At 52.0% G+C, this 18,788-nt stretch overlaps 1 protein-coding gene across 1 annotated transcript; it reads left to right on the top strand.

The window, feature by feature from the left end:
• Positions 1 to 11,017: 11,017 nt before the first annotated feature.
• DOK4 (docking protein 4) lies at positions 11,018 to 17,019 on the top strand. Its single transcript, XM_006863561.1, has 8 exons — positions 11,018 to 11,343; positions 14,690 to 14,797; positions 14,942 to 15,056; positions 15,310 to 15,429; positions 15,543 to 15,732; positions 16,387 to 16,525; positions 16,680 to 16,803; positions 16,901 to 17,019. Exons 1-8 carry the CDS (start codon positions 11,278 to 11,280, stop codon positions 17,017 to 17,019), a joined length of 981 nt encoding a protein of 326 aa, XP_006863623.1. The 5' UTR covers positions 11,018 to 11,277.
• Positions 17,020 to 18,788: the final 1,769 nt, after the last annotated feature.

The raw sequence follows: 18,788 nt of genomic DNA, 5'->3' as shown, positions 1-18,788 counted from the left end.
GCCTATGTCTTTAATTAGTGTGGTGCCATAGGATAAGCATTTGTTCTTAAGGTCAGTTTGAACCGCAAGGTCATTGGTTCAAACTCGCCAGCTGCTCCTCGGAAACACTATATGGGATCATCATAACTCGGAACCGAATCTATGGCACTTAACACCAACAACAATGTCTGTGGACGCTCTCTCTTGCCTTCCTATTCCCAGAGGACACCTGGGTTAGATTGTGAGGCCTGGGCTTCCTTCTGTACAGAATCAATATGTCCCCTCACCCGCCCCCAAGACAGCTCCACTGCAGAAGGTGGGGGAGAGGGAAGTTATCAAATCTCTTTAACTTTAACTTAAAGGAGCAGATTTTCTATTTAAAACGTATTTTTTAATTGCCAAAACTATACAGAAGGAGCCCTGGTAACATCGTGGGTTACGAGTTGGGTTGGTAACCACAAGGTCAACAGTTTGAATCTACCAGCCTGTCTGTGGAAGAAAGATGAGGCTTTCTGCTCCCATAAAGATTTACAGCCTTAGAAACCCTGTACATGGTCTCTATGAGTTGGAACTGACTCCATGGTACACAACCACCACCACCGCACATGATCAGTGTAGACGTTTTAGAAAACAAGTAGATAAAACAGAAGGAAATTTTTAAATCCTGTACTGATTGCTAACCCATTTTGGCCATGAACAGAAGCACTGTGCTCCGGGGGTTGGCCCCATCCTCAGTGAGTCTTCATCAGTCAGTGCTAACAAAGCCCTGGTGGCTCAGTGGTAAAGCACACGGGTGCTAACCCAGAAGGTTGGCAGTTTGAACTCACCAGCTGCTCTGAGGGAGAAAGATGTTGGCAGTCTGTTTCTGAAAAGATTGTTGTTGTTAAATGCCATCAAGTTGGTTCTGATCCATAGTGACCCTGTATAGGAGTTCCACGGAGCAGCTGGTGGATTCGAACTGCTGTCCAGTATTGATCCTAATGCCATACCAGGGATTGCAGCCTTGAAACCCTATGGGGTGTTTCTACTTTGTCCTACAGGGTCAGTATGAGGCCGAATCAACTTGATGGCAATGGTTAGTCGGTTCTACAGGAGCCCTGCTGGTGCAGTGGCTTTAGTGCTCAGCTGCCGACCAAGAGGTTGAGGGTTTGAATTCACCAGTGGCTCTATGGGAGAAGAGGCCTGACAATCTGCCCCTTGCTATGAGTCAGAATCCATGACACACAACCTGGAGGTACCTCAGAAGAAAGGCCTGACTATTTGCTTCCGAAAGGTCACAGTCTTGAAAATTTTATCAAGCACATTTCTACTCTGAAATTTATGAAATCTGCATAAGTCAGAATCAGCTGGCTTGGTTTTTGTTTTTAGTCGGTGTTTGGTGGAGAGGAGAGAATTCATCCACAGATCTGGGAACCCCTGGTCCCACCCATGACTTTTCATATGAGGTTTTGAGAGGGAAACTGACTTGCTAATGTTTGTCCAGTCTCCATTTACAGTACTTTCCCTCATCTATACCCCAGAGCCGAATGCATATCTACTAGATGCCACTTCTGAGTTCAAGATTTGAAATTGGATCCTGGGGAACTCTTCAAAGTGATATTTTGTGAATACCTGGTTTGAGGCAGCACATGAATGAAACAGTTCTATAGCACATACAAGAAACCTTGGTGGCATAGTAGGTTATGTGTTGGACTGCTAACCACAAGGTCAGCAGTTTGAATCCACCAGCTGCTCATCAGGAGAAAGAGGACGCTCTCTGCTTCTGTAAAGATCTACAGTCTCAGAAACCCTACATAGGGTCACTGTGAGTCAGCTGAAATTAATGGTAGTGGGTTTGGTTTTGGTATACATGACGTAGGATATATTTGCTTTGTTCCCTTGTGAAAAATAAGATATAGAAGGGAAGTCACAGCGAGGAAGCAGGATAACTGTTGTTGCAGGGAGGGAACTGTAATCACTGAGATGAAACAAACATGATTTGTTGAAAGTAAAGCTCATGATCTTGTCTGTTTACTCAATTCACAATAAAAAGTTAAAAAGAAAAGTTAACTCAAAATGGATCACAGACTTAAATGTAGAGCTTTAGAAACATTTTCCCCCTAGAGCTAGGTAGTGACTCCTGAAATTTGACATCAAAAGCACAATCCATAAAAGAAAAAATAATAAATTGGAGTTGGTCAAAATTTAAAACTTTTTTTTTGTCAACCAGACAAAGGCAAGCTACAGAGTAGGAGAAACATTTTCAATGACTAGACAAAGGACTAGTACTAGAATACATAAATAACTCTCAAAGCACAAGAGCAAAAAAACAAAATGCAGTTTGGAATAAAGACTTGAGATACTTCATGGAAAATTCTGGCAAATAATCAAATGAAACAATGTTCACCCTCACTAGCTATTAAACCCAAACCACTGCCATCAAGTTGCTTCTCACTGACAGTGACCCTATAGGGGTCTTTCATTTATACTTTCTAAGGAGCCGCAAGGTCAGCAGTTTGAAACTACCAGCTGTTCCGCAGGAGAAAGATGAGGATTTCTGCTCCCATAAAGATTTACAGCCTCGGAAACCCTGTACAGGGTCGCTATGGGTCAGAACCGACTCGACGGCACACAACAACAACAACATAGAAGCAGACATCTTTCTCTACAGAGTAGCTCAGTGCTTAACCCATGGCACCACCAAGACTCCTTTTATTAGTCATTGTTGCTGCTGCTCTGTGCTGTTAAGTTGGTTCCATAAGTTGATTCCAATTCATAGTCACCTTGTATAGGTTTCTTCTGAGGCTGTAAATCTTTATGGGAGCAGAAAGCCTCATCTGGTAGATTCGAACTGCTGACCTTGCAGTTAGCAAGCCCAACTCATAATCCACTATGCCACCAAAGCTACTTCATTGTTCCTATTGTTAAGTACCATCAAGTTGTTTCCAACTTATAGCGACCCTGGATAGGATTTCTGAGGAGTGGCTGGTGAGTTTGAACCACCAATCTTGAGATTCAAACCAACTTTGAGGTCCAGTGTTTATCCTACAGCACTACACCAGGACGCCTTCACTGGACGCATACAAATAAAAACTACAGCAAGCTATGAGTATATTCCTAGCAGAATGGTTTAAAAAAAAAACTAGTGACACCAAATGCTGACAAGTGTGCAGAGAAACTGGATCACTCATACGTAGCTGGTGGGTACAGTCTCTCTGGAAAACATTTTAACACTTGTTTTAAAAACTAAACAGTTTCAACTGATAGCAACCCTGCAGAAAGGTTTCTAAGCTATAAATCTCTGTGGGAGCAGAAAGTCTCATTATTCTCCTGAGATGGATTTGAACCACCGACCCTATAGTTAACAGGCCAAGTTATAGCCCACTATGCCACAGTGCTCCGTATAACACAGCAATTGCACTCCTGGGCATTTATCCCCAAGAAATAGACTTATGTTCACACAAAACCTTGTACAGATGTTTAAAGCAGCTTTTTCCCAATAGTCAAAAACTGAAAACAATCGTTCAATGGTTAAACAAACTATGGTACATCCTTACCCTAGAATATTTGTTGTTGTTAAGTGCCTTCGAGTCACTGAGTTTCGACTCATAGCGACCCCTGTATAGGATTTCTGAGACGTTTAAAATGTTTATAGGAGCAGAAGGCCTCATCTTTATCCTGCAGAGTGGCTATCAGGCTTGAACTTTGGACTTTATGGTTTGCAGTCCAGTGCTTATTGTATGGAGCCACCACACTCCCTACCCTAGAATACTGGTCAGCAATAAAAATAAACTATTGCTACATTTAACAACTTGGATAAATCACCAAAGAACTATGTGACGGGGGAAAAAGTCAATTTCCAAAGTTCCATTTATATATATGTATATTGTGACACTGTAGGATAAACACTAGACTGCAAGGTGTGTTTGAACTGCAAGGTTGGCGGTTTAAATCCACCAGCCACTCCTGGGAAACCCTATACAGGGCCGCTATGAGTCATAACTAACTTGACAGCACTTAACAACAACAACAAATGGTTCTGTTTATAGAATAGCCATGGAGAAAAGATTCATGGTTGCTGAAGTGTAGGACCACGAGTTGTTGTTAATAAGTGCTGTCAAGTTGGTTCTAACCCATAGCAACCCTGTATAAGGTTTCCAAGTAGCAGCTAGTGAGCTTGAACTGCTTTCCTTGTGTTTTAAATCAACCTTGTAGTCCAGCGCATTAACCCACAGTGCCTTACCAGGACTCCAGGACTACTAGAGAGGGAAGGAACTGGGCATGACTGTAAAAGGCAACATGGAAGATGCTTGTGCTAACGCATATGTCTTGTCTGTATCTTGACTATATCCGTGTCAATATCATGGTGGTGATATTGTTCTATCATTTTTCTAGTTTTTCTGTTCGTTGTTGTAAAAATATAGTTAGCACATTTGTCAATTCCGCATTTGTCACTTGTACAATTCAATGAAACCAATTACATCGATCCTGTTGTACAGTCATCAACAATATCCATTGCATATACTATGGTTTTGCAAGATGTTACCATTAGTAGAAGTTGGATAACAGACACACAGAATCCTTCTGCATTATTTCTTACAACTGCATGTAAATCTACAAGTATTCCAAAACAAAAAGTTTAATTTAAAGAAAGGTGAGTTGACGTAAAGAAATATTTAGGTAACAATAGGAGAACTAGAGAGAGGATTGGGTAACAATTATGAGGATGAAAGAGTGAAGTTTGGGAGGGTCTGTCTGCTCTACAGAAAATACCTTTTTAATGGGAAAACTCATTTCTCTCATTGTTTAAAACTCTAGAGGTTTCTGGCAACAAAAACCGTTTGCTAGGATGGATCAAGTGCTAGAGAGTTCATGGACCGTAGTTTGATGTAAAGCATGGGAGGTCATGAGGTTTGAGGCCCAGGACATTTGGGCCAGCAGAGACTAGGGTGGCCACCTTTCCCCCTGGCAGTCAGGGGTTGGTTAACTGAAGCCCAGACTGAAGGTCACTGGGAATCAAAGGGACTCCCTTGCTGGTCACAGGCCACACAACCTCCTTAGAAAATGTTCCTTGGACACACCTAGACAAAGCTGAGGCCCCAGTATCTGGAAGGCCAGGGGATGGACTCTATGGGTGAGTACCAGCTCTTGGTCTACCCCTCTCAGAAGTCTAGACAACGAATGTCTGGACTTTGAGGCATGTTCATAGCTCAGGATTTCAGTTATTCACAAAGCAGTCTTCTGTTGTACTTTTTATACATGGTCAAAAGCAGTGGTTCTCAAACATTTGGAGAATCACCAAGATCTATTAAAGCACAGATTGTTGGGCACCCCCCCCCCTCAACGCCCCCACTCCCTGAGATCCTCCTTTCATAGATCTGGAAGGGTAAGGAATTTGCATCTCTAACAAGTTTCAAAGACGTGTAGATACTGCTGGTCCGGGACCACAATGGAGAGCAGCAGGTTCCTCTGGAGGGGCCTTGAGGTTCTGGCAGTGTGGAGATCCAGCTCCTTTGCAGGCCTGAGGGGCAATGAGGTGAGTGTGTGTATGTTTTCCTTGGACTGTAACCAAGGAAAATCGGCGTTTTGACTAGAAGGCAAAGTGTCATGGGGAACTGGAGTGGGAATACTGGGTGTTCTGAGGGTAGTGGGGGGGGGGGCGGTGAAGGGAATGAAAGAGAGACTGACAAACAGCCAGGGGAGCTGATCCAACTACAGGAGAGTAGGGGATGGGAAGAGAGAGGACACTGAGGAGGTCCTTGGGGGGGCCTGGAGGAGGATGGGGTGTGGACGCTTTGGGGGGATGAGGTTCCTGAAGAAAAGCAGTAAGTGAGATTTTGGGTCTGGGAGCCAATATGTGCTTCAGTTTTCAGCGGCTGAGGGTCGATGTAAAAGTGGGATTTGGGGTCCAGGGCGCAGTCTTGGGGCTGGGCCAGGAGCTTCGAGGACCGCTAGAACGACCACGGAGGCGGTAAGGGAACCTGCGAATACAGAGCAGAAGTGCGTGCCCCGCGGCTCGGAGGAATACGGCGGGGGCCGGCCGGCCGCCCAGAGGCCGAGCCGGTAGGGCAGGGCTGGGCGTTGGGATCGGGCGGGGGAGGGTGCGGAGTTCAGTCCCAGCCCGAGTCGGAGCCCGGCGGCCGCGCCTCCCTTGCCGTCCCCGCCCGGAGCCCGGCGCCCGGCGTCCGGCGCCGCCGCCCCGCCGCCCCCGCCGGCCTCGCTGTGACGCGGCATGAGCCTGCCCCGCGGCAACGCCAAACCAGCGCCCCCGGCCCGGCCGCAGCGCCCAGGTAAATTTGGGGGCGCGAGGGTTGGAGGGGACCTAGGCACTGTGGAGCCCCTCCGCGAGCCCTACTCCCGGGGACTCAAAGTCACCTCTCGAACCTTCTGGGATCTCACTGTGGCAACTCTCCAACCCCATGGGGTCTTTTACTCAGTGGAGGGTGGGGGGAGTGGAAGGGCTTAGTGACCCGTCCACAAAAGCCAGCCCTACACTCCTGACACCCCCAGAACTATCCGACCCCTCTCCTCTTCCGGGAAGCCCAGGTTGAGGTGATCTGACAGCGCTCCGCTCACTTCCACCCCATCTGGGGAGCAAAGGCACCCGGACTCCGGACCCTCGGCCTGCTATGGGGAAGGAGCCTAGGGTCCACGGCCACCCCAGCCTCTCCATTCAAAAAGTCAATTTCTCTACCACCTCCCCACCCCCACCCCCTCCTGCAAATGCACTTCCATATCTTAACCTCATGGTCAGCTGCCCTTTTCTCCTTTCTCCCCTGGCCTGAGGTCCTGTCCACCTCCTCCCCACACCCCCGGGACCCTGTTTCCAGTTGAATGCCTTCTGTCACCGAGAATGGGCCTGAGTGGAGCCTGGGCATCTGGATTATGGGACCAAGCAGAGACTCTATGCAGCCTGGCTGTCCCAGGCTATGGGGCATGGCAGCAGCGAGGGCTTGTGGATGGAGGGTTTGAGGTACAGGGGTCTGATAACCAAAGGCAGTGAAGTCTTGAAGAGGATGGGGCTATGGTTCAGGTCATCCCTGGTACTCCACCTAGGGTGAGTCTCAAGAGCTGTGCCCCCTCCCACCCAGCCGTCTGCCTTTGTGTACCTGAGTGGGGGCTATTCAGAGTGCTTCCCTCCTGGGTAGGGGCACTGAGGTTGGACATAACCCCACCCAACAGAACTGGCCTAGTGGGGCTGCTCCCACAGCCAGACTTGGACGCTGTGTTAGCAGCACTTTGCTGAAGCAGCATTGATCCCAACTGTGGGTCTTGGGTCTAGCTGACTTCCAGTAGTTATCAGCACTGGGACCCCAGGAAGATGAGAACCCATGGCTGGTCTCACACATCTGCTCAGGATGGGACCAGAGGAACATTGGTGGTGGGTCAAGAAAGGTATAAAGAGGACAGGTTCTAAAGAGAACGACTCTTTCATTGGACAGCTATCTGTCAAGCACCTATTCGGCACAAGGTGGAGTGGTTCACTAGCCGCCAAGGAGCTGAGGGCAGATGAAGGAACAAGAGAATTCATACTGATTCGTGTGATGAAGACAGAGAGCAGGATGCTGGGATGGTGGTGGGTGGCGGGAGCTCTTTTGACCTGTGCAGGGAAATGTTGCAGGTGGAGTAACAGCCAAGTGTGGTGGCTCCACATGGGCAGGCATTTGGCGTGTTGAGGAAGGGAAGCAGGCAGGATGGCTGGGCCACTGAGGTGAGCTGAGCCTGGGAAAGTACAAAAGGTGTTGGCTTTAGGGCTCAAGGGACGATTGAGGTGCCTCATCCACCTACCCTGCCTCTCTACCCAGTAGGGTATTTACTCTGCCCTTACCACACAACTAGGACGAGATCTGCAGTGTTCTGGATCCAAGTGGGCCTTGCGGGAGGAGGAACAGACTTGTGCTGGTCCCTGAACATTTGCCCTGGGGGAAGAGAGCCAGACCAGTGGGTGATGGGAAATGTCCCTGGTGCTGCCTAGAATCCTACTGATAGGATCTCTGATGTGGGGTGGGGACAGTGAGACAGTGGCTAGGTAAGACTGTCCCTGAAGCCCTCCCTGAAGATAAGATCTGATCTGTCATGGGGTGGGGAGCAGAGTGAGACCAGCGGCTGCTCTTGCTCAGTCATTGGCTGCCAACCTCTGTGAGGAGCGTTTGTTCTGGAGCCAAAGCCTTCAGGCAGAATCCAGGTGCAGGGAGGGTGTGCTCAGAGCCCTGTCCCTGGGGCAGGTGGGCAGGAGGGTCAGCCCACCCCCTCTGCTGGGCTTGGGGAGCCTCCCTCTCCTTTCCCTCCCCACCCCCTTCCCCCTGGGACACCTGCCCTTCTGGGGAGGGGGAATTTCTGAGCCTGGTAAATGCCAGGCAAGAGGAGGAGCGGGAGACCCTGCCTAGCTCCTCTGGCTGCTCAGAGCTAAACTCATGCATCGGTCTTATGCCCAGGGCTGGGAAATGGGACCTGGGGCCTCTCAAATTAGCGGCATCCCAGTGGTGAGTGATGAGGGAAAGGGTGGTCTTAGGGGTTGCCTCTGCCCAGTTTCTGCAGGGCCAGAGTGGGCTTGGGCAGATGATTCTCAGCCACAGATCTGAGCCTGCTGATTCTACAGTGAACGTCCTGTAGGGCTTGCGCAGCCCCTCTGGGAGGGGGTAGCTTGGTTCTCAGTTACCCTCACACCTTGGTCTCATTGCCCCTCTCCTCTCCCAGCCTTCCCAGTCCCCCTTGGCTGTACCATTTTGGGCTCCAGTCATGCCTTGCCTGTGGCAAAACTCACTAGGGACGGGGAGTCTCCCTGTGCCTGGGGGCTGGAGTGAACCACCCAGGTTGCTCCACTGGTTTATATCTGTGGGGCTGATTTTAAGAGCCGGTACAGGGAGGGGACGGACCTATGGACATATATGGCAGGGACACTCTGAGAGTTATGTAGACACTCACAATGTCACTGAGAGATGGCTGATGCAGTGGGAAGTCTTGCATTGGGCAGGTGGGGGTTTCACAGTCTTTAGAAAAGGAGATAGATGCTTAACCGAGGGCAGCAGCTCTCAAAAACAAATAATGAAACTGTCCTTGGAGTTTTCAGAGCAGAATTCTCAGTCCCAAATGGCCAGGCAAGTAGACACTCCCATGCCTGAATCTGGGGTAAGGTGCTTCATGGATTCATTTATCATTTAGAGGGATGGATTTATTCCCCCCCACACACTTTTTTTTAACCAGTGGGGAAACTGAGGCACAGAAATGTTAAGTGGCTTGCCCTGGATTTGAACCACAAGCTCAACCTGTGTTTGTTGGCTTGTTCTAAAAGAGTCTTCTGTGTTGTGGGCCCAACTGCTTGTCACCTTTCAAGGCAGCTTCATGGCAAGGCAGGCTCACAGGTGGAGACAGAGCTGGGAAACATCCAAGGCCCAGGCGCTATGGGGTTCTTGAGGGTTAATACCAGGGAGTGGACTCCAGACCTGACCTTACAAGAGTGAAACAGGCCACTTGGGTATAAGAGGGTCTTGGACCCTGTTTGTTGTTATTAAGTGCTGTTGCATCGGTTCCAACTCAGCGGTCCTGAGTTTGAACTGCTAACCTTGTGGTTCAAACCAAACTGTGGTCCAGTGCTTGTATCCTACAGAGTCACACCAGAACTCCTATTGGACCTTAGCGGGGTGACTAACAGGAAGGGAACTGAGGGGTGATAAAGAGGACCTTCAGGGTGGAAGTGGGGTTGGGGAATGCCCTTCCCTTGTTTATATGTGCCTGCTGGGACAGCCCATCTGTTCCTTGTTAGGGGCTCAAAAGACACACCTCCAGGAGATTAATTAACACCAAGCTTCTGGCAGATCCAGCAGCAAGCCTGTCCCAGGGCCCCATCTTGGCAACCCAGATGTCCAGCTGACCCCAAAAATGCTGTTCCCTTCCCATTCAGTGATCTCGGAGACATGAGGGGGGGACGACATGTTGCTGGTATAGCACTGTCCCTGAGGTTGAATGTCAGGGAGGGCTTAGATGACCACAGGACATTCTACCACTAGGCCCACCTCCGTCACTGACCCTGGATATCCCCATCTATGAAATGAGGATGATGAACTGAACTCCCCCTGAGTTTGTTATCCATTTTATCTGCCTATTCTGGATGGCCCCTGATGCCCCCCATTCCTATTCCATATTAATATCTCTTTGATTCCCCCTTCCCCTTACTGTCTCCTGCATCCCTTTGGGCTGTGTCCTCTGCAGATCCCAGGTGATAGCTCATTCTCCCTGTAATCAACACCACCTGTGCCCAGGCCCTGGCAGCCTGCCTGCCTAGCCCCCTTAGGGGCCCCAGGCCCTGACCTCCCACTCTCACCCAGTCTTCCCAGCACCAGGGCACCTTCCACAGTGGGCACCTTCCACAGGCCCAGCACATTCCTCTGGCTAATCTGGGGGCCCGCCCTACTGGACTCTGCCCTTCCACCCAGGAAGCAGTAGCCAGAGGAGCTGCCAAAGAGTGCCAGCGATGGGGGGAGTGGGGTAAGGGGGCACAGCCAGAGTGGGCTTGAGGAAATGATTCTCAGCCTCAGACCTGGGCTTGAAGAAAACTAGATATAGGGCCAGGTGGTGCAGAGGGACTTGGGAGTCTGCCGAAGCTGACAAGGCAAATTGTCTTTAGCCTCAGGGAAATTGGGGTTCATTCAGATACCAGGCCGTGTCTGTGGCATGGCCTGGGACACCACCCCCATTTCTGGGAAGCAGCTCCTCTGGGGGTTCCTGTGCATAGGAGGGGAACTTGCTCTGGGAAGGTTACCCCAGGTCCAGGGCCCACTTGCTGAGGGACAGTAGCCTTGTGCCAAACATAGCCCAGGCCTCTGGGCCACCTCCTTTCCTCTGTCTCCACCTCCACCCCAAGGGCCTTGGCCCATCCTTCCAGGAATGGGTTAACCGCCAGCCTTGAGGGAGGGGACTGGGCTGGACCATTTTCCTCTGCGCTGCCTCCACCTCGGTTTTCCTGAATGGTTCTGTCGTCCTGGGGTGGGGAGGAAAGGGAAGGAAGGAGGGCGGGCTGGCGGGGCGGGCGGAGGGAAGGAGGGAGGAGTGTGGGAAGAGGAAGGAAAAAAAGAGCGAGACAGCCAGGGGAAGAGAAAGATGTCACTGTCTCTAAGCTCTCTGTCATTTTTATTTTCAGCAGGCGCTGGGAGCTGGAGCTGCTAGAACAATGCTGAGGCGGGTGAGGTGAGGAACAGCCCAGCCTGAAGGCCCCCGACGGAGCTTCTGAAACAGGTGATCACACGAGCCGGAAACCAAGGCTACCTGGGCATCCCTCCCCTCCCCTCAACCAGCCCAACGCCCCAGAGACAGTGGAGAACCATGGCGACCAATTTCAACGACATCGTCAAACAAGGCTACGTGAAGATGAAAAGCAGGAAGCTCGGGGTGAGCGACCCTCCAAGGAACCCCGCTGAGGCAGGGATGGGTGTTGAGGATTCTGTCTGGAGGTTCAGGTGGCAGGGTGCACCGCACCTGCCTTCTACTGCCTGGCACCATGCATTTGTGGTCTTCTTGCCAGCAGATTGCCTGGCATGTGCCTGGGCCCAGAGCTGTCTGCTGCAACCCCCACCCCAGTCCACTGTCTGGCTGGCATCCCAGCGGCTGGGCCAGCGGTGGTGGTGTCCAGTGGGCCGGCCACTGCTGCTGCTGTGTGAGCCCAGAACCAACTCCTCACTTCCCTTTACCGCCCTCCCCTCCCTTCCCCTCCCCTCCTCTCCTCTGTCCTCATCTTGCCTCTTTTAAGTACATCATCACCTCCCCCTACTCCTGAGGCTTCTGTGGAAAGATTCCTTTATTCATATCTTTCTGGGTGTTGGTTTTGATGTTACAGCTGTGTGTGAAGAGGAGCGTGGTTGACTGAGGAGACGGGGGTGCCAGGGCTGACATGTGTGTGGTTTATGAATGAGAACAACGTGGGGTGGGATGCCCACGTGGGGTGGGATGCCCAGGGCTGTAGGACAGGATGTTTTCCTTGGGGTTACTGGCTGGCGGCTCCCTACTTGCCTGTGTTTGGCTCCTAGCTAGGGCTTGGAGGGGCTTCAGAGACAAGGCCTCAGACCCTTGTCTGCTGGATTGTGCACCCATAGGCCCCCAACTAGTGAAGACATACCCCACCCCTAGAGGACATGAGCAGGGACCCCAGGGACTAACTCACTGATCTTGGGGAATTTCATCTCAGAGCTTCCTCTATTTCCCACTAGCCCCGACCCCAATCCCGAGGACAGCGCTGGTGACTGAGATAGCCCAATCTTGATGTTTAACCCTGATCTCCTGCCTTGAGAGGGATGTGGGGGCGGAGTGGGGTCAGTCTGCCTGAAGTGGATCCTGAGGGCAGGGAGCCACTTTCTTGCCTGGCTACCCAGTGGAGCAGAGCTGGCCTTGGGTAGGAAATGCTTCCGGCTCCTCCTTTCCCTCTTGTGGCTCCACTGGCCCCTAAGGGCTGGACAGGGACAGCAGTCTCACTGACAGGTGGACAGGCTAGTAGGACTGACCTGGTGGGCATGAGTAGGGTCTCGTCTGGATTTGAATTTGTAGCCCAGCTCGGTAGACATCAGCCCACTTTGCTCTTCCTCTAAGAAGGAAGCGACCACAGAACAAAAGGCGGTTCTAATCAAGGTGGGGAGGCCTAGAGAGCAGGGCCTAGCTTCTAGTGAGACTCCTTGTTCCTGTGACCTGACCTGGATTGAGCAGGTCCCTAGGGGCCAGCAGGCACGAGGCCCTGTATAAGTCAGAGCTTGCCAGAAAGATGGCAACCACAGGACCAGCCACTGGGGCTCCATCTCAGATCTGTTCTAGAAGAAACGTGGAACCGAGTGCCAACAGGTGGGCACAGCCAGTGGTAGGAGTGGGGAACTGGGGTGAGGCCAGTTTGGAGTGTCTCCCCAGGGAAGTCAGCCTTCCTCTGCAGACCTGAGCCTGCTTCCCTGAAGCAAGGGGCTTTGGTCACCCTCAGGGGACCCAGCCATTCTTGTCTCAGCCCACACAGGAGGGAGGGGGAAGAACTAGAATCCTTGCAAGCCCACCCTCCTACCTGCTTCCTCCCACCGCAGAGCTGTGTCAGAGTGTTTCTGAAGCGCTGATCAAAGAGCTGTGAGAAGTAGTGAAGGAGGACTCTTGAGTTTGGTAGCTTCCTGGGGCTGTGTGTGTGTGCTTCCTGTAACCAGGCAACCAGAGTGCTCAGGCCCCTAAACCTTCTGCCCCCAACACTGCAGGCAGTGTAGAACCTAACCTGGCAGGTCATGTCTGGGTGGTCAGCATCCATCCATTCACTGTCCCTTATTGTGCTCATTCATGTGATCAGCAGGCTTTCGTAAGAGGGTACCAGGATGTGAGTAAGGATTCTGAGAATTAGATACAGTCTCTGCCTTAAGAAGCCCATCCATCCATTCATCTACCCATCCATCTATTGTCTCTTCATATGGTCATTCATTTGTTCAGGCTTTGTTAAGAAGGATACCAGGATGTAAGGATTCTGAGAATTAGATATAGTCTCTCCCCTAAACAGTCTCCCCAGCTGAGAACTGCGGTTTAGCTGGATAGGCCAGGTGCTGAGCCAGGACCAGGGGCAGACACTCCCCTTAGGGTTCCACACAGGAGTCAGAAAGGCCTGGCTGAGTGGCTTCTGTTCGCACATTTTGTTACTAGTACTTTACAATCCTCAGGACCACCATTATCCCCATTTTATAGGTGGGAAAACAGAGGCACCAAAATGTTAAGCATCAGCTAACAAACACTGGTGCTAGTATTCTAACAGACCGTGTAGTTCCAGAGACAGCATACGACGTTCTGGCCAGGGTCCCAGAAGAGCCAGTCCCAAGAGAGCTAGTCTTCCAGAGATGGGGATTAGCTCCCTGCCTACTCCCATCTGGAACATCACCATAGTACCTGGGCTCAGAGCTGGCTGAGGAATCCTGCAGCTCACATTTCATCCCCTCTCCTCATTCTCTAACCAACCTTATAGGAGTCCTGGTGTATCTCCCAGACCAGGTGGGAAACCAGAGGCTGTTGGAGGCCAAGAACCTGGGGTTACCCCAGATCACCTTGCCTGGACTGTAGCCGATGCCTTTGTACCTTGTTGTTGTTGTTAAGTGCTGTCGAGTCAGTTCCGACCCATAGCGACCCTGTATAGGGTTTCCAAGGAGCGACTGGTGAGCTTGAACCACCGACCTTATAGTTCAAACGGCTTTGCAGTCTGGCGCATTAACCCACAGCGCCACACCAGGACTCCTAATTTTCCACGGCTTCCTGGACTCCTCCCGAGGGACAAGAAGCCCGGGAGGGAGGGACAGAGCCAGCTACTCTGTAGTGCTATAGGGGCGACACCTGCTTATCAGACACCTGGTGCCTTCCAGGGCTCCCTCCCTGGCTCAGGCCTCAGGCCCTTTGCCAGCTGAAGTCTCTCTCTCCCTCACTGTTACCAAGTCCAGTGGATTCTAACTCATAGTGACCCTGTATGTGAATGAGTTTATAGTGCCTGAGTCAGTGGGAACTCAGGACACCACTGTATGTGGAACAGCTTTTCAGGACCAGCCAAGTGACGATTAATATGAGGAGGGGCCTCTCTCCCCAGGGGTCCTTGCTGCTGTCTGCACCCTCAGGCTTTCTCCTGGGCTGGGACTCTTCCCTTGGACTGTGTGGCACCGCCCCCTGTGGCCGGCAGGAGGAACTGCAGGGCTCTGTGTTGGCTGGGAGGGAAGCAGTGAAGACTGATCCTTGCCTTCTTTCCCCACAGATCTATAGGCGCTGCTGGCTGGTGTTTCGGAAATCCTCCAGCAAGGGGCCACAGCGGCTGGAAAAGTACCCAGATGAGAAATCAGTGTGCCTCCGAGGCTGCCCCAAGGTTAGGGGACAAAGGTTACCTCTCCCAGCCTTTAAACAATGATTGACATAGTGGGTCCTGGGGGGCCCAAGAGCACCATTCTAGGGGTGGCAGAGCTGTGGGGGGTGCAGAGGGAGGCTGAGTCCCTTGTGGCTACCGTCCCAGGTGACCGAGATCAGCAACGTTAAGTGTGTCACACGGCTCCCCAAGGAGACCAAGCGGCAGGCAGTGGCCATCATCTTTGCGGACGACTCAGCACGAACGTTCACCTGTGACTCAGGTGAGTAGCCAGGGTTTAGGCTTCTATCTGCCCCCTGCCCTGGGCAGGTTATTAGCCAGTGGTCATGTGAGGCACAGAGCAAAGCTAGCCTTGGCTGGGAGTGGGTCGGGGGAGAACAGGCCCCTGGGACTGAGGTGGGGTGGGCAGGCAGAATCCACTGGCGTAGTGGACTACCTTGGGCTGAGGCAGACGGGGTCTCTGGTGGGGCTGCCGGAGACCAGTCAATAGCATAACGGGATGTCACTGTCCTCAGAGCTGGAGGCAGAGGAGTGGTACAAGACATTGTCTGTGGAGTGTCTGGGGTCAAGGCTCAACGATATCAGTCTTGGGGAACCAGACCTCCTGGCCCCAGGGGTGCAATGTGAGCAGACAGGTGAGACTGGTGTGGGGGCGGGGAGAAGGAGGGGGAGGAGAGAAGAGGGAGGAGGATGGGGGAGGAGGGAAGGAGAAAAGAACCCCGCACCCACCTGTCCTCTCCCATTCCAGATCGGTTCAATGTCTTCCTGTTGCCCTGCCCTAACCTGGATGTGTATGGTGAGTGCAAGCTGCAGATCACCCACGAAAACATCTACCTCTGGGACATACACAACCCCCGCGTGAAGCTCGTCTCGTGGCCCCTCTGCTCGCTGCGCCGCTATGGCCGGGATGCCACACGCTTTACCTTCGAGGCTGGCCGGTAGGAGCCTCAAACCTCCCGCACCCCCTGTCCCACCACTCACCATCAGGCAAGGGCCTAGGAATTCATTTGCAGAGTAGACCAAAGGGGAACTCAGTCTTCCCATTCTACAGATGAAGAGATTGAGGCTCCGTGCAGGTCAAGTGGAACTCATTTGCCGAAAATTGAACTTCTGGGCTGCCGTGCTGTCCCCAACACAGACCAGGCTCTGTAATTGTGGGCTCAACTCTGTTTCTTCATGTCATCCTCAAATGGAGGACGGTACAAGTACCTCACCTCATCGTTATGCTGAGGTTCAGCTGTCCCCCGGCATGAACTCTGGTGCCAGCTTCCTAGACTTAAATCCTGTAAAATCCTCTGTGCTCATGTAACATGGTTAGGATACCTGGCGTCTCTCTGTACGCCTCATTTCCTCATCTGTAAAATAGCCTAAGAAACCCATACTGACGAGGGAAACTAACACATAGATCACTGGGAGGTGATAGGAGACTGCGAAATGAGTTGATACTTGAGAAGCACTTCCAACACCATTGGGGCACACACCAAAGTGCTCAGTAGCTTTGGTCGGACTCCCAGAGGCCCCAGCGTGGTGTTAGAGCTGGGGCACAGGAGGGCCTAACCCAGCAGCATCTTGTGTGCTACCTGTGTCCCCAGGATGTGCGATGCTGGGGAAGGGCTCTACACCTTCCAGACACAGGAGGGAGAGCAGATTTACCAGCGGGTCCACAGTGCCACCCTGACCATTGCCGAACAGCACAAGCGAGTCCTGCTTGAGATGGAGAAGAATGTGAGGGTGAGGACATGGGCATCCTGGACCTGAGGAGGGTGGAGGTGGGCAGGCTGTCAAATCTACCAGCTGCGACCCAGTATGCACACAGGAAGTAGCCTGTTGCTCTGGGTTAAGCCACTTGCTCCCGGAGCTCACGGGAGGGACCTCTCTACCACAGCTGCTGAACAAGGGCACGGAGCACTACTCCTATCCCTGCACGCCCACAACCATGCTGCCCCGCAGTGCCTACTGGCACCACATCACGGGCTCCCAGAACATCGCTGAAGCCTCCAGCTATGCAGGTGAGTCATGGTCCTGCCTCACGGGAGGCACATGGAGGATGGGGCCTACTGGGCTTCTGACTGGGATGTGTGTTCTAAGCCTGCCTTGTGTCCACAGGTGAGGGCTATGGGGCAGCCCAGGCCAGCTCAGAAACAGACCTCCTCAACAGATTCATCCTGCTAAAGCCAAAGCCCAGGCAGGGGGACAGCTGTGAGGCCCAGACCCCATCGCAGTGACAGCAAGGCCAGTGTGCACCAACCACTACGGGGGCTGCCTGCTGCAGGGCTGCCTGCAGTGACCATGGACAGCCTCAAGGGACTGCTGGCCAAGAGCCCAGAGAAAGGCAGCAGCTATCCCTTCCTTGCCCTCAAGGGTAAGGCTGGACCACGGCACAGGGCTGGCCATGCCGTCTGAGCATGTGAGGGGCTGGAGCTACCATGGGACTCTCTACTGTTAATGATTTTAATATATACGGCTTATGATACAGTCTATATTAATGAGACTTCCCCTCCCCACATACACATTTTAGTCCCATGACCAGGCCACAGCTAAGGTTGATTTTGAGTATGAGGGCAGTTGTCCTGTCCTCCCGGGTGTGCCCCTCTGCTGCCAGGACCTGCTAGAACTGTTAAGGCTAGAGGGGGACAATCAGAAGGCGAGGCTGGCACCCTGGCCATGGGCTTTTCTCAAGCAGCCCAGGGGCCCCCAACAGCAAGTGGCTTTTCCGTTCTTCTGGGCCCAGAGTGGCACCGGAAGGCTCTAGACTTCCACTGCACCACTTGGTGGCTTTGACTTGGAATTTTAAGCAGAGGTGACATCTGGTGGCATCTCAGGTGAAAATTCGGTTTAAAATGTCATTTCTGCACAGGCTCCTTCCTGCCTAGTGGCTCAGATACCCATGGGATGGGGGTGCTAGTTACCTCAGCTAGATGGAGGATGGGAGATGGCCAGTCCCATTGATCTTCTTACTGGTGGGAGAGGGCAATGCCCAGCAGAGGGGGCTCCCTCGCCCCTGTCTGGCTGCCTGTGGCCAGGCCAAAGCACTCAGAAATCCAGGCTTCCCTCCTCCCCACATGGTGCTGAGGCTTTCTGCTGACATGCAATTAAAGCAATTGATTTTCTAGTGCTGGTATTTATTGACTACCTTGCAGAAGGGCTAACTTTCTATTCACATCAAACCTTTGTGTGTGTTTGTTTTTTACTATGTTAGGGTTCTGATTTGCGGGGACAGACCTTGTAAATAACCACTATTCAAGCTGTGGCAGGAGGGCACTCTGAACCCACCCAGGGAATAAACTAGTCTGAAGGGGAAAGCCCGGGTCCCAAGGCCTTGGGGTGGTGTAGGCAGAGCTGGCTGGCTCAGCTAGAGGCACGATGACGCATGAAGGAGATTATGTTGTGCTCTTTATTGCCAAAAATAAAAACTTTAAAAACTGACAATTATCGTTAATCAATAAATATCCCCCGTCCTTTCTATCCTGTATTGTGGGTAGCCTCATTAACTGCTTTGAGCCAGTTCCAACCTGGAGACAGTGCAAGAGGCAAGAAGAGGTCGGTCAGACACCATCATTAAAGAGAAATGAACTGGGGAAGCAGATCAAGCTGTTGGCAGAGAAGTTCACATGTTTGGGGGTGGAGTCCAACACTCTTCCCAAAGGTTTCCTTCTCAACTTATGAACTTGGAGATTTGAGTGAGGCACTAGCAGGCTGGGCCTGGGAAAGGGACAGGAAGGGTTTATAAACTGCCTGAACCATCCAACACCTAAGGAACAACTGAACTTTGATATAGAAAGGGTTTCTGTTGAAGCACTAGAAGAATCTATCGGGGCACATCAGGAAATGAGGTAAGGGGTTTGGGTTTCTGGGTAGCGTTAGCACTCCTGGCACTTAACAGGGATGAGGCCGTTAAATGTCCAGTAAAGAGCTGTCCGGCATAAAACATCAGTGGCATCCCTGGTGATCTAGCTGTGATCCAGAAGGACTGGGATGGGCGCCCCCTTCCCCA

The sequence above is a fragment of the Chrysochloris asiatica genome, unplaced genomic scaffold (genome assembly GCF_000296735.1).
Source record: "Chrysochloris asiatica unplaced genomic scaffold, ChrAsi1.0 scaffold00055, whole genome shotgun sequence".
NCBI lineage: Eukaryota > Metazoa > Chordata > Mammalia > Afrosoricida > Chrysochloridae > Chrysochloris > Chrysochloris asiatica.
The sequence above is the reverse complement of the archived record's forward strand: the minus strand, read 5'-3'. Positions and strand labels throughout refer to the sequence as shown.

Bases quoted from the DNA above. Each gene is read 5' to 3' on its own strand.
- DOK4 (XM_006863561.1), top strand. From the start codon at position 11,278: ATGGCGACCAATTTCAACGACATCGTCAAACAAGGCTACGTGAAGATG. The intron at 15,733-16,386 runs GTAGGAGCCTCA...CTGTGTCCCCAG, and splicing joins TTTACCTTCGAGGCTGGCCG to GATGTGCGATGCTGGGGAAG. The intron at 16,526-16,679 runs GTGAGGACATGG...TCTCTACCACAG, and splicing joins AGATGGAGAAGAATGTGAGG to CTGCTGAACAAGGGCACGGA.